This window comes from Tasmannia lanceolata, unplaced genomic scaffold, assembly GCF_043159265.1.
Source record: "Tasmannia lanceolata isolate RefF3 unplaced genomic scaffold, GAP_Taslan_0.1 ptg000002l, whole genome shotgun sequence".
Taxonomy (NCBI): domain Eukaryota; kingdom Viridiplantae; phylum Streptophyta; class Magnoliopsida; order Canellales; family Winteraceae; genus Tasmannia; species Tasmannia lanceolata.
Genome location: NW_027518679.1, coordinates 28,534,734 through 28,548,883, shown reverse-complemented (window position 1 = coordinate 28,548,883; position 14,150 = coordinate 28,534,734). Strand labels below are relative to the sequence as shown.

The 14,150-nt window shown below is 38.0% G+C and overlaps 1 protein-coding gene across 1 annotated transcript; it reads left to right on the top strand.

Moving 5' to 3' along the window:
- The first annotated feature begins 2,363 nt into the window (after positions 1 to 2,363).
- On the top strand, positions 2,364 to 12,588 carry LOC143855032 (VAMP-like protein YKT61). The gene is made up of 6 exons (XM_077365226.1): positions 2,364 to 2,716; positions 4,772 to 4,869; positions 5,714 to 5,818; positions 6,020 to 6,085; positions 10,119 to 10,205; positions 12,276 to 12,588. Exons 1-6 carry the CDS (start codon positions 2,527 to 2,529, stop codon positions 12,324 to 12,326), a joined length of 597 nt encoding a protein of 198 aa, XP_077221341.1. The 5' UTR covers positions 2,364 to 2,526; the 3' UTR covers positions 12,327 to 12,588.
- The last annotated feature ends 1,562 nt before the right edge of the window (positions 12,589 to 14,150 follow it).

The following is a 14,150-nucleotide window of genomic DNA, read 5'->3' as shown; positions in this document are numbered from 1 at the left end:
TTCCGAGTTTTTTAGGATCTTTTCATGCTCCCTCACCCCCACCCTCTCAAATCCCTCCATATCCAGGCTGTCTCTCACCTCGACAAATATTTCAGGGAATATTTTTTCATGGTGGCCAAACATGGCAAAAAGTCCTAATCTGTACAATATAAATAGAACCCAGAAAGCTCCAATTCGAAATAGAGATTTGCTAGGGACCATTGGAGAAGGCATTTCGCAGGCTGGCTGTTGCATGAGAGAGCAACCACCTCAGATGAATCAAATGAATAAGACAAAATCTGTTGAAAAGTGAGCATATGTGGCTGCTCTCTCATGCAACAGCCAGCCCGCGAAATGCCATCTACGATGGTCTCTAGCAAATCCCTTGAAATAGAACTTGACCCAGACACAAAGTAGGAAAAGGACCTAATAGGATCGTAACCAGGACTTAGCCACAAAGGTAGGTTCGACCCAAAGTGGATTCCTTGACACCCCTATCTACTGAGTCTTAACTCTATTCCCAACCACATATGAAAAAAAAGAGGATTCTCTTTCGGGTGAAGATAGGGGAAATGTTATCCGCACTACTGTATTTTGATGAGGGCACTCCTCACTTTATTAAAAGTACGGTATAGCCCGCACCATATGATCCAAACCGTCAATTAGATGGGCCACAACCTAAATAGGTTGTGCCCCGAAAATCATTTCAATAGGTTGATCCTAATTCCCCTATATATAGAGGGGATCAGTCTGAAGCATCATCAAGCATCTTTGAGACCATAAACAAGGTCTTAGCAAGGGGCTCCGGATTTGTTTTTCCACACTTGAATCAGCTCCTACAAATTGTATTTTTTCTTCTTTGTTTTTGGGATGGGGGGGGGGGGGGGGGGGAGGGATCAACACTTTGGAGGTGTCCATCTGATGAAGATTTATATTCCCATGGATGCCACTTGTTTAAGACAACCAAACCTCGAGTATGAATTGTTTCAGTCCAGCGAGCGGCCCTTTTTCCTCAAATTCCATGATTGAAAAGCGGAAAAGGCTGAAGACAAAAAATTTGCTCAATTACAAGAGGTCTTTGAGCCATATCCGGTAGATTTTCTCTAAGACTTGCATTCTAACTAAGAAGAATAGGATGGACTACCCACAGTTCCCAGGATAGAAACCTAGCTCTGATATAGAGAAAAGGCTTCAAAACCACTCACCTTTTCACACCGCAGTGGATGCCTCCCCCCGAAGGATGGTTAAAGTTTAATTTTGATGGGAGTTCTCGGATCAACCCTATAACATTCAGATTGGAGGGCTAGGCTCAACCTATTGAAATGATTTTTGGGGCACAACCTATTTAGGCTGTGGCCCATCTAATGGACGGTTTGGATCATCCTACGGTGCGGTCCATACCGTACTATTAATAAAGTGAGGAGTGCCCTCATCAAATACAGTAGTGCTGATAACATTTCCCTTCTTTAGCATTGATACCTCTTTTTATTCATAGTGGTTTTGTCGCTGTTGAACTTTTCTTCTCGTTGGTCAAAAACACCATTGAAATGGAGGCGTGTCTATTAAGTAAGGAGTCATATTTTTCACGATGCGCCTCATTATAATATAGTGTGGTGCACCTACTGCAACATTGTGGGTCCCACCCAAAATTGATCTAAACCGTTCATCTAAGAGACTTTGCTCTACCTTTGCTTGATCTGATCCATTCATTTAATAGCTTTTGCTCTAGATTTCATATGCCCAAATCACGCCACTCAAGCAAACCTAGAATCGAAAGCATGATCTGCCAAATGAAGGGTCAGGATCAAACCAATATGGGACCCACTATGCCTTAGTAATCACCCTACTCAAGCATTCTTCTAGTAGTGACACTGATCCTCCACGAATCTAGTTATCTATCACAAATCTTGCACTTTTACCTAGGTCCCACAACCTCATTAGAAGATCCTAGACCGTTGGATCAAAGGCAATGGATCCAAAGCCATTGCTTCTTTTTTTTGTTTTGTTCAGAATGTGACCTGGACCCAGTGGCGTGCCCTTGTGGTGGGCCATCAGATCAACATTCCTGATTCACCCACCGTCCATTTGATGGTGTAAGCCTGTATAGCGGAGCATTTTTCAAAATATACAGTATACGGCTTACACCATAGGATGATCCAAACCGTCCATTTGATGGGCCACAACGTAAATAGGTTATGACCAAACACCAATTTCCATAGGATTATCCTAGCCCTCCGATCTCGAGAGGTAAGTTCCTGTACAGATCAGAGGGTTGGGATCATCCTATGGTATAACGTATAAGCCCATACAGTACATTTTAAAAATACTATACTATACGTACTTACACCGTATAAATACTTGACTATACGAACTTACAAAATCTTCTCTAAACCTACTCTCTTTTTCAACATTTTCCCCTTTCTTGTTTTCCTTTCTCCTCTCTGTTCTGTTTTTCACTCGGATCTGCGTATAACCAAAGCGATCTCACAGATCTACCTCTTTAATATCTCCATTAAAATCTCGAAGTTCAGAAAGAGAAAGAAAGAAATGAAGATCACAGCTCTTTTAGTTATGAAATGCAATTCAGGATCTGATCCCATCATTCTCGCAAACGCATCAGATCTTACCCAATTCGGATATTTCCAAAGAACAGGTGCCAAAGAATTCATCCTCTTTGTTAGCCGTACTGTTGCTCAAAGAACTCCCCCAGGCCAACGCTATTCCGTCCAGCACGAAGGTTAATCAGATCTTTCTAGGGTTTCAATTTTCATATTCTTGTTGTTCAGTTTCTTTTAATTATGTTTTTTTTATGTGTATGGAATTGTTATTGTTTTGGAGAAATTCTTGATGTTCTCGTTTGATTCGGGGAATATAACCCTAACCCTAACCCCTTTTTTGTTGCATTCCAGTAATTGGAGATTTTTAAATTGGGATTGTGTGGTTTTATTTGATTTTATGTTGAATCCTGGCTTTTTTTCTGCTGATTCATAGGTTTTTTTATTTTTTATTCTTTTTCTTAGGATACACAAATGTAATTGTTATTGTTTTAGAGAAATTCTTGATGGTTCTCGTTTGATTCGGGGAAGATAACCCTAACCCTAACTCTAACCTCTTTTTTGTTGCATTCTGGTAATTGGGGATTTTTAAATGGGGATTGTGTGGTTTTACTTGATTTTATCTTGAATCCTGTCCATTTTCTGTTAATTCATAGATTGCTACCTGCCTAATTGGCAGTAATACAAATAAAAAAGGAAAAAAGATGGAAAAAGAAAAGGTTCAATTGGATCTCCTATCGGTTCAATTCGAGAGGAGCTATAACTCTCTTGAAACAGAAATTTCTGTTTTGGTTGCAAATTCGCTACATTTTCATTGCAATTTAACTACTTAAATGCAAGCACAAAGGTAGATACACATCATCAACCAATTTGCCCACTTACAAGACACATCATCAACAACTAAAACCCACAAGCCTAAATCATGTAACCCATAACCATATAATAGGAAGAGAAAGCCATTTGTATACAACTAACCATCGAAAATGAGTTGAAAGAGCTCAAAAAAGCACTCTTAAGCTCGACCTTTCAGTTTTCCTCGATGTACTGATCTTGGATTCTAAAACCAAATAAATCGGGTAAAATGCGACCCATTAAACAGCCAAACAAGGCAGACGTTATTGTCATGGATGCACTCTCTAACCCTATATACACCACTAACATGCACATATCAAACACCCGCAAATCTAAAATGCATAATCCTACAATTACTGCTTTATAGCTACATCATATACGCCATAACATGTATGTATGATAGATGTTTTTCTTTGGATACACAAATGTAATTAGGTGAGAGAACTCTGTACAACTTTACATAAATGCATTTGTACTGCATACAAATGTTGTCTGGATTGAGAATTGGATGAAATGTAAACTCACCATTTTCTTGTAAGTTTATGGATATGGAAGATTTTTTTTAACCATTCAAAAAAAAAGGAAGATTTATTTTTATTAGTATTTTCAGGTGATGGAGTTCTTTATTTGAGTTGATCTTTGATGCACTCCTTACACATAGAATCCCTTAAAGTATAAGCACTTGAGAAGATCACTGAACATTCAGCCGAGGTTTTAAATTTCGACCGAAATCCGAAATTTCGGGTTTCAGTTGACACAGAAACCGAAATGCAACAAATCCGAAACAGTAATATATTTCACCGAAATGTAGGGCGAAATTACCGAAATTTTGGGAAATCCCCAAAATTTCGGGAAAATTACCGAAATTTCTTATCAAAATATTGCACACCTAAAATTTCAGCAAAGCTCACCAAAATTTCAGAAATTGAAGACGAACGGTAATTTCGGACGAAATTTCGTGCCAACTTTTTTAAAATTTCGATTCAAAGTCCTGATTTTTCGGTTCGAGTATCTGATTTCGGCCGAAATTTCGGGATTTCGGGTTGAAATTTCGTTTTCCCGTAGGACCGAAACGGGATTCGAAACCGAAATTTGAAACCTTGCATTCAGCTACCTATTTAGTTTCATTCACTCTTTCTATCATATTTGGTTTGGAATTTTTTAGTGACCAGAGTTCAAGTTGCATTTGGATATCATGAGTTGTGATTCTTGATGCATAACCTGCATAACCCTTTACTTTATCTTTACTACAAATGATTGTTGGGTCTGCTATACATGGCTAGATAGACATATAGATAGATATTTCTTTCTTTCATGGCATTGTTTCTATGTTTTAGATGAGAAGGTCAACCCATAATTATTTTTTTCTTCCAATTTGTGTTCAGAATACAAGGTGCATGCTTACAACAGAAATGGTCTCTGTGCTTTGGCCTTTATGGATGACCATTATCCCGTGCGAAGTGCATTCTCTCTTCTCAACCAGGTAATTCAGGTTCCAGTAGCGTTGAATTTTCACTATTTCATATATTATGGAATCTGCAGCTGTAGTGTCAGTTGGCTGCATAACTGAAGGTGTATATTGCAGTTGTATACATTTATTTATTGGATGTAGATTGCTGTTGCATAAATTTATTTATTGGCTATCCAATTCCTGTTTAGTGTTTTCTTTATCTGCCACCATTGCATCTTTAGAATTTGGCTTTGTTTTACTTGGTACTGAACCCTACTTTCCTGCGTCGGAATCGTTTTTAGTGCTTCTTCCTCAGAATTCTTCTTGCATTTCTGTTTCGGATCTTCCTTTAACTCTAATCACCAACTTGCATTATTAAAATGCTACACATCTACCCATAACTTTTTTTTTAATGGTACACCGTACACATCTATCCATAAGTTGATTTTTAATTTTTATTTTTAAATATGACTTGATTAACGTTCTGTTGTAATTTTCTTTTTTTTAATGAAGATTTCCATGTTGCTTGCGATTTTGACACTGATATGTCACCTAATGACTTGTTGGTTTTGTACCTAAAAATCGGAATTCATTGGGACACAGTCACAAGACGAATTCTGCCATGTCCTATGCGAATCCATGTCAACGTATGTGCAACACAGCTTGGTGTTGACCTTTAAACAACAGATTGTTTAGCGATTCCATTGATAATTATTGATAAGTTTAGTTTTGCTTGCCTTACTATTACAAGCCTGTATACTTGCATTCTAATTCATTTTCATAGTGTTTTATGCTTTAATTATGCCATAAAAAATTGCGCGAAGGTTTTTTTCAACTGATATTATGGAATGCTGATTTAATTAAAATATTTTGGCAGGTGCTAGATGAGTATCAGAAGAATTTTAGGGAATCTTGGAGAACAGTACAGCAAGATGCTGCTCAACCATGGCCCTATTTGAATGAAGCTCTCACAAAATTTCAGGTATATGTCTTGTTTCTTGTTTCTCATTGCACTGGCTAGTGGCTACGACTATAGATGTGAATACTGGTAAGGATCAGTTTGTTCATTTTTCACTTACATTTCATCCCGTTAAACCTTTGTTATGGATCAAATCTGTCTCAAATATGACTGCTTTTTTCACAAGAAGTAACAAGAAAAATACTTCTCTAATTTTTCTTTCAGGACCCTGCAGAAGCTGATAAGTTGTTGAAAATTCAGAGGGATTTGGACGAAACAAAAATTATTATCGTGAGTGTGCAATTATAGTTTGCCTGAGCTTAATTCTATTTGTATTATTATTTGTCCTTTCTGTGTGACTTGCTTCCATGTTTTCTTTTGGGTAGAAAATAAAGTAGTTGGTTATACTTTTGTGACCAATGCAAACCTATACTTTTATGTTATGTTCGATGTGGTTCTTTCATCTTTGAATTTCTTCCATATTGGTCTCGAGCTCTCGCTGTTAGTGATATGCCTTGACACATGCATGTTAGTTTCAGAAATCGGGTGTGATTGCTTTCTCTAGAAGTTTGAATTTTTCTATTCATGGGAGAATTGCGTAGCTATCCTTTAATAGTTGTAATGAAGAAGCATGAAATTAGAAACAAATATAAATTACCATTAAAAAAATATAAATTAGAGAAAATTCATAGAAGTACTAAAAAAGGGAGAGAAAAGTGAATAAGTTAAAGAAAAGAGAAATTAACACGTACTCTTGTATGATTCTTCAGAGTTGTATCTACACTTGCATGCATGACAAACAGTCCGACGTGTGACACAAAGCTTGATTCTGAAGGTTTGCAAACACGTCAATAACAAGCAGGATAGGAAGGTATGTCGAAGGCATGGTCAAAACTTTAACTGAACAAAGACATAGTCATTACTCGACAAGATCAAAGGAGATGGCAAAAGGGTTATCATAAGAATGATCCGAGATGCTACTCAAAGTGGCATTCATCCTTGAGGCAGTGTTTGGTTGTTGCACTTGCTGCGGAAAAGGAGGGAAAACAATGACCTTTTCCGTCAAAACCCCTTTGACTGATTGTTTGGTTGCCGCTAGGGGTGGTTATTCGGTTATAACCGAACCGAAATAACCGAAATTTGATAACCGAAATAATTTCGGTTATCAAATTTCGGTAACCGAAACCGAACCGAAATTTTAGAAAACCGAACCGAAACTGAACCGATTAAAATTTTGGTTATTCGGTTATAACCGAATAAACTGAATAACCGAATAGTGGGAGAAAAGCAAAATCTTTGTTTCGATCGGAGGGCTAGGATGATCCAATCGAAATGATTTTTTGAGCACAACCTAATTAAGTTGTGATCAATCAAATGGACGGTTTCGATCATCCTTTGGAGTGCCCATATCACATCTTTTTTTGAAAAAATAATGGTTTTTATCATTAATTCGGTTATTTTGGTTAACCGAAGTTTTTTGGAGATAACCGAAACCGAAACCGAAACCGAATAACCGAATTGCCAAAAAAAAAAACCGAAACCGAACCGAAATGGAAAAAAACCGAACCGAACCGACCGAACCAATTCGGTTTGGTTATTCGGTTTTAACCGAATAATGAACACCCCTAGTTGCCGCCACAGTGCCAAGGTGAAATCTATCGGCTTTCCCCGTCGGTTGACGTGGCAAGCATATTCTTCCATCCCCTTTCCGTCTTTCACAAGTGGCAGAAATCGACGACGGTAAGGCCCTCTCTCTCTCTCTCTCTCTCTCTCTCTCTCTCTCTCTCTCTCATCCGTTAGTAGACCAGTTAACAAAAGTCGCTGTCGAAGCCCAACCCTTCAAGCAGGACTGCACCGAGCTCAAATAAGAAACCAAGAAACTTGCAACCCTCCTCCGGCAAGCCGCACACACGACCTCTTCTTTCTGTCTTCAATCAGTGGGAAACCAAGAAGCTTCCAACCCCTTTCCGTCTTCCATCTGCGACGTCTCTTGGCACCTCTGTGTCTCCACCACCGGTGATGATTGCGAAGATGGATACCTCGGCCTCGTCATTGCCTCCAATGAACTCATCCTTAAACAAATTTGGGAATCGATCACAACTCTCTAGATAGGAAACTTCAACAAGTTTGATGCTACTGCTCCTCTCGCCTCCTTCATAAATCTGGGGTTTCCAATCTCGCTTTTTTTTTTTCGTTCTCTAAATTTGCAACAGAGCGATTTTTTCTTTTATTCTTTCCTTTTTCGTTTTCTTCTCACCACATCGTCTCCGAGGGTTTCTCACCAAAGGGTCATCACTGAACGAAGCCTAAATGATTGCTGAAAAATTGGTAATGATGAATTGCAGATTGCTTCGTAATCTACATGGCCAAAGGCTTTATCCTGCTGGGATAGAAAACTTGAAAGAGCTGGTTCTTTCAGAGATAGAAATATGTAGCACATACCACTTCCTCAATTTCAGCTGTAGGGCTGTTTTATGGAGATGCACCAACCGCAGGTCCTCTTTCAAGGTTGATTACCTAGAAATGGAAAGGTCCCTTCTCTGGAAGATGAGGGCAATGATCCGAAGAGTGACAGTCCCTAAATGTGGGTTGCCTCTCCATGATAACAGTCTGTTTCGTTTAATTTGGCCCCTTCTCCGGAAGATGTGGGTGATGAACTGAAGTGCAGCCACATCAGATGAATTAAATGAAGACAAAATCTGTTGAAAAGTGAGCCTACATGGCTGCTCTCTCATGCAACAGTGAGTGCAAAATGCCTTCTGTGATGTCCGTAGCAAATCCCTCTATGTATGTGAGTGCGGGCGCGCGTGCGTGTGAAGTTTTGATTCACTTTTTAAGAGGTTAATGAATTTCTACGAGTATTACATTTTGGATTTTGGGGTGTACCTTTCTTTGATGATCATCTTCTAATCAAATCTATTGTCGGTTTAATTCTCTAGCATTGTTTTTGAAGACTTGTTTGATTGTTTGTATGATTATTCAATTTTGTAGCAAATTTTCTACTTTTGATGGATTTCTAGTTGTTCACTTGCATCAAATATGAGCCAAAGATTACTTGGCTAATTAGAAATATGGCATCAAAGAGACATAAGGAGATCAGACAGGTTTTTTGGAGTTCCTTATCCCATCCCCATATTGTTTTATCAGTCATTATAGGATTATTGCTGCTGTTTTTGTCCCTCTTTGATAGATTGTCCCCTCCTTGTATCCCTCTCTCTCTATAATAAATTATGCAATATTTGTCAAAAATACAAAGACATGATTTTGATTTCATTTTGAAATTTAATCGGGTAAGGATTTAGGTGGGAAAAGTTCTCAGGTGAGCTTTTACCCTCTGCTTCGGTGCTGTATGTTCCCTGATTTTCTGGTTACATCATGTTTACTCTTACTACTTAGTTCAAAACATGCTGAAGCTTTTACCCTCTTACTACTAGAGAAACAAGAACCCTCCGACACCCCCATCCATTCTCTTAAAAAAAACATGACGTGATATTCTTATGTTGATCATTTATTGTAAAAAATATCGTGATAATATTGCAATAATTTTATGGTATATTTTTAAATATTCTATTTTTCTAGTATTTGCCTGATATAAACCCAAAAGTAAACAAAATTAAATCTCTCGAGATTTACACTTCCTGACATTCCGGAGGCAAATTTTGTCACTATGGTTGCTAGATTCTTACTGTTCTCAATTTAGCATTTTAATTGATGTTTGAGAATGGGCACATTTTAGTACTCATATTGAAGCAGTTGGTTAATATCCGCTCAATTCCTGTTTCCTAGTAATTTTTATGAGAACTGATATATGCAATCTTTGTTTGTTTAAAATTCTGCCATTGATTGTTAAATTTCTCAACGAGTTGACATCCAGTCAAAGAAGTTTAAATAGAGGAGTACAAATATCTAAACTGTGAGATCATATCTGCTCCCATTTTTATTTATTGAGGGTGAGCCTGTGCAATGGTAAGGTTGCTCCATTGTGACCCCGTGGCCACAGGTTCGAGTCACGGAAACAGCCTCTCTGCAAAGCAGGGGTAAGGCTGGTACATCTAGCCCTCTCCAGACGGGAGGCTCGTGCACTGGGCCACCCATATGTGAATTCTGCTTTCATATAACTGATCATTTGTACGTATACTGAAACTGACTTGCAATATTTATTATAAAACATCTCAGATAATTATAAAATATAAAAGAAGAAAACGATATAGGGTTTGTTTGGTTACAGTTTCCTCTTTGGAGGTTCTTGTATTCCTATTTACTGGTTGAGTGGGTAAAGATGTTGAATGTTCTTGTTAATGTATTTTTTATAAATCTGATGCAGCATAAAACCATTGACAGTGTGCTTGCACGAGGTGAGAAGTTGGATAGCTTAGTTGAGAAGAGTTCAGATCTGAGTGCAGCCTCTCAGGTATTTATATGCATATGCATCCATGTCCACTTCCATCCATTACATGCATGCATGCATGCACATATGGGTTTTCTTGAAATACGAGTCAAATTTAGGGCATGTTTCATGTTTGGCAACCATGAAAAATTATTTCAGTGACTATTCATGGGCCAACTGGAAAAGAAGAGCTGAGGAGAGAGAGGGAGAGGGAGAGACTTTGAAGGCCATGAATGGAAAGAGCATGAGGATAACATGAGAAATCCCCGAAAAGCAGTGAAAACAAATACGCTACTTCAAAATGGCTTTTACCCTTTCCTGTTTCTGGGGACTTTTCATGCTCCCCTCACTCCCACTCTCACAAGTCTCTCTACCTGTCTGCCCATCTCTCACAACTGGCCCCATTGATACTCTATGGAATAATTTTCCATGGTTGCCAAACATGCCCTTGTTAAATTGATTAAATATAGGTGACCCCATTGCAAAAAAAGCTACAAGCACATTAATTACACTACACCACAAGCGACTACAAGAGAGGAAAACAGTTTCTAATCCAAAGTTCCAATCGGTCTATTCTCTTGCCAAGGTGTTTGTTTCAGCATTGGCACTTTCATGAGATATGCCTAAGGGTACAAACTCTCTACTATGATCAATGATTTGTAATACAACATAGCTAACTTCCATTGCCCTGGGCTTGATCTCTTAAGCTTAAACAGTCTATTAGAAGAGTCACCTACCTACAAACGATTTTCTTCTCTTAAATTGCTATATAGTTAGTGTCTTGCGGTCTCCTCACATTCTATATAAGTTACACTTAGTATTGACCTTGTGTTAGTGATGGTAATGGGCACATTTGTGTCAGACATGGCAATCCTGGAAAACTGAAGACTGACGCTAGGTAATACCTAAAGATGTATTATATTTTAAATAGGCCACTGATATTGGCTCTGACATGTTTTGATAATTGCAACAACTAACCCTGTATTGCCTTTTTAATTGGATTTTTGAGAGCTTTTTTGCAATTGTAATGACCTTTGACTGTTCATTAAATAATAAAAGACAAGATGAGTGAGTGCAATTATCAAAGCATTGTAGTGCAGATATCAATAACCTTTAAAAATTTGTTTATAAAAGAATGAGATATATGATAAAGTATTTAAGTAAATGGAAAGGTGTTGATACCAAAGAAGGGAGAGGGTTACACGTAGTCTTCTTCCTAATTGTCATGCTGACTTGCCCCGAGATGCATTTCCATTACACGTCACGATAATTTTTTTTGAAAAATAACAATTTTATTCCAAATTAGGGATTACAATCCGTAGGGACAAGATGTCCCCCATGAGATTACATGGAAAGGAAAAACCAAATACACAATCCAAAATCACAGCTATCCCATTGCCTCCACAATCCAAAATCACAGCTATCCCATTGCCTCCGTGGTCACATTCACCGTGATCATTGTGTCCGTCCGGGATACACACCCTCTTAAGCCATTGTATTTGCGGAGCATCACGATAATTACATGCTTTCTTTATATAATTTTTTTATATGTTATATGAGATGCTAAGTTTTATATACTACACATGTACTATTAGTATAGCTGGATCCAGTATAGATGTGTCATTTTGCGTATTTATGGCAGTGATAGATGTTCCCCGTGTATGGATTACATCAATGCAAACTCCCTCGCATGTATTTTACACAGTCAAATGATACTTCCACCCCCTTTTCCAGCATTCTACTTGTCTTTTCCAGGAAATGACTTAGTTTTCATGAAAAGTCAGAGGAGTCAAAATGCAGTCATTTGCAAGGAAAGGCAAACAAAATGGGGTGGAACTTCTGGGAAAGGGGGTGGAAATATCATTTCCCATTTACATATCTTGTCCTCTTGCATTCCCCTTTGACAATTACATCTTTACACTTCGAATTTCGATCATTACCATGTTTCTTCTACTTGTGCATTCACAACCGACCGAACAGATGGTTAGAACCATATTAGTGAATGGGTTATCTACAAAAATTAAAACTGTGCTCTTGATTCATCAGACATGCTATACTCATTGATACTGATAAAGTGACCTGTTTCCTGAACAGATGTTTTACAAGCAAGCTAAAAAAACGAACCAGTGCTGTACCATATTATAGGTTTCTGGGGGGAGCAATGATTCTTGTGAGAAATTTCTTATTAATGGTGTATTAGAATTGTATGATGAAGAAATTGTGGGTGTAATCTCTTATATCGTTTATTATGAGTGTGGGCTTGTTGGAATTCTTCTGCTTCACTTTATACTATGTCCTCCTTTCATTCATTCTTCTGTTTCGTTTTCCCAAATGGAGAGGCAGGTAATTGATTATTTCGTTCTGTAATACAGAGTTTATGTTAGTGGTAATGTGTATTATTCACGTAGCCCTCTTTGGTTCCCTAGAAACATTATTTGCTGCTAATCTTACTAGCATTACTGGCCCAGGCTATGCGTTAATGCATGGCTGTAAAATGGTGGGCCCCACCATTTTCATGTTTTTAGGTGGAGATGGCTGGACCCAACCCATTGGTGTAAAATGGTGGGCCCTTCCTATGCAGTTTTGTTGCTCACCAAACGGACTAGTCACCGTGAAATTGCCTGGCAACTCTTGTTTTTAATTAGTCTAATTTGCAAATGGAACGCTAAGTCTGTTTGTTTTCTATTTTGAGAACCGATTGTGTGTCCAAAACTGATTGTTTGAATAAAACATAGTCTTGGACTCGCAATCGGTTCTCAAAACACAAAACAACCAGGGTCTAATCCATCTTTGTAAGCCATTAACTATTCATCTTTTCCTGAAACTATTATGAGCATTGCTAGGAGATAATCACATTTAACTTCAATACCTTTTGTGTATATGATTATATGCAAATAATTTTTAGAGGTACCCCCAAGAGGCCAATAGATGATGACTTTATAAGGGTAAGGGTGCCAATATGCCGGATTCGAATTTGATCCACCCATCAGATTCAAATAGGAGAATTCCTCAGACCCTACCCTCATTATTTGAATCCAGGTCAATTAGGATTCGAATTATTTAGTTTATGATCGATTATTTTTAAAAACTTGAGTCCATTAGCATCATCATCATATATATATATATATATATATATATATATATATATATATAGAGAGAGAGAGAGAGAGAAAACGGTTCCTACACACATGTGTAGATGAGTTATCTACACACTAGCTTAAAATACAGTGGGGGGCCATATTATTTGGGTGATCCAAACCATTCATTTTTAAGGCCCTCACATAGATAGGGTGTCCACAAAAAATCAGATTCATAGGATCATCCTAACCATTCGAACTGTGGAGGCAAAAATTGGACTAATTTGTGAAGGTTTAAAGACATCCATTTTACCTCCATAAATCATAGGGTTGGGATGATCCTATGGATCTGATTTTTTGTAGACACCTTATCTATGTGAGGGCCTTTAAAATGGATGGCTTTGATCACCCAAACAATGTGGGCCCCCACTGTATTTTAACCTAGTGTGTAGAGAACTCTCTACACATGTGTAGGAACCGTTTTCTCATATATATATATATATATATATATATATATATATATATATATATATATATATATATATTGGGGAAAGTGATTGTGAGCGGCCCCTCATATAAGCTTATATGAGGTGACCGCTAAAAACATGATGGGCCCACATTTTTGGGGTGATCCGAACCGGTCATTTGATAGGCCCTGACGTAGATAGAGGGTGCCCAAAAAATCAGCTACATAGGATTACCCCAAACCTTCAAACTGTGGAAGTGAAAGAGGGGGAAATGGGCGGGTATAAATTTGCCCACTTACCCATCCATTTTCCCCCTCTTTCACCTCCACAGTACAAAGGGTTGGGATGATTCTATGTAGCTGATTTTTTGGGCACCCCTTATCTATGTTTTTAGCAGTCACCTCATATAAGCTTATATGAGGGGC

Coding starts and splice junctions, on each gene's coding strand:
- LOC143855032 (XM_077365226.1), top strand. CDS start 2,527: ATGAAGATCACAGCTCTTTTAGTTATGAAATGCAATTCAGGATCTGAT. Junction 4,870..5,713: donor CATTCTCTCTTCTCAACCAG/GTAATTCAGGTT, acceptor ATATTTTGGCAG/GTGCTAGATGAGTATCAGAA. Junction 10,206..12,275: donor ATCTGAGTGCAGCCTCTCAG/GTATTTATATGC, acceptor TTTCCTGAACAG/ATGTTTTACAAGCAAGCTAA.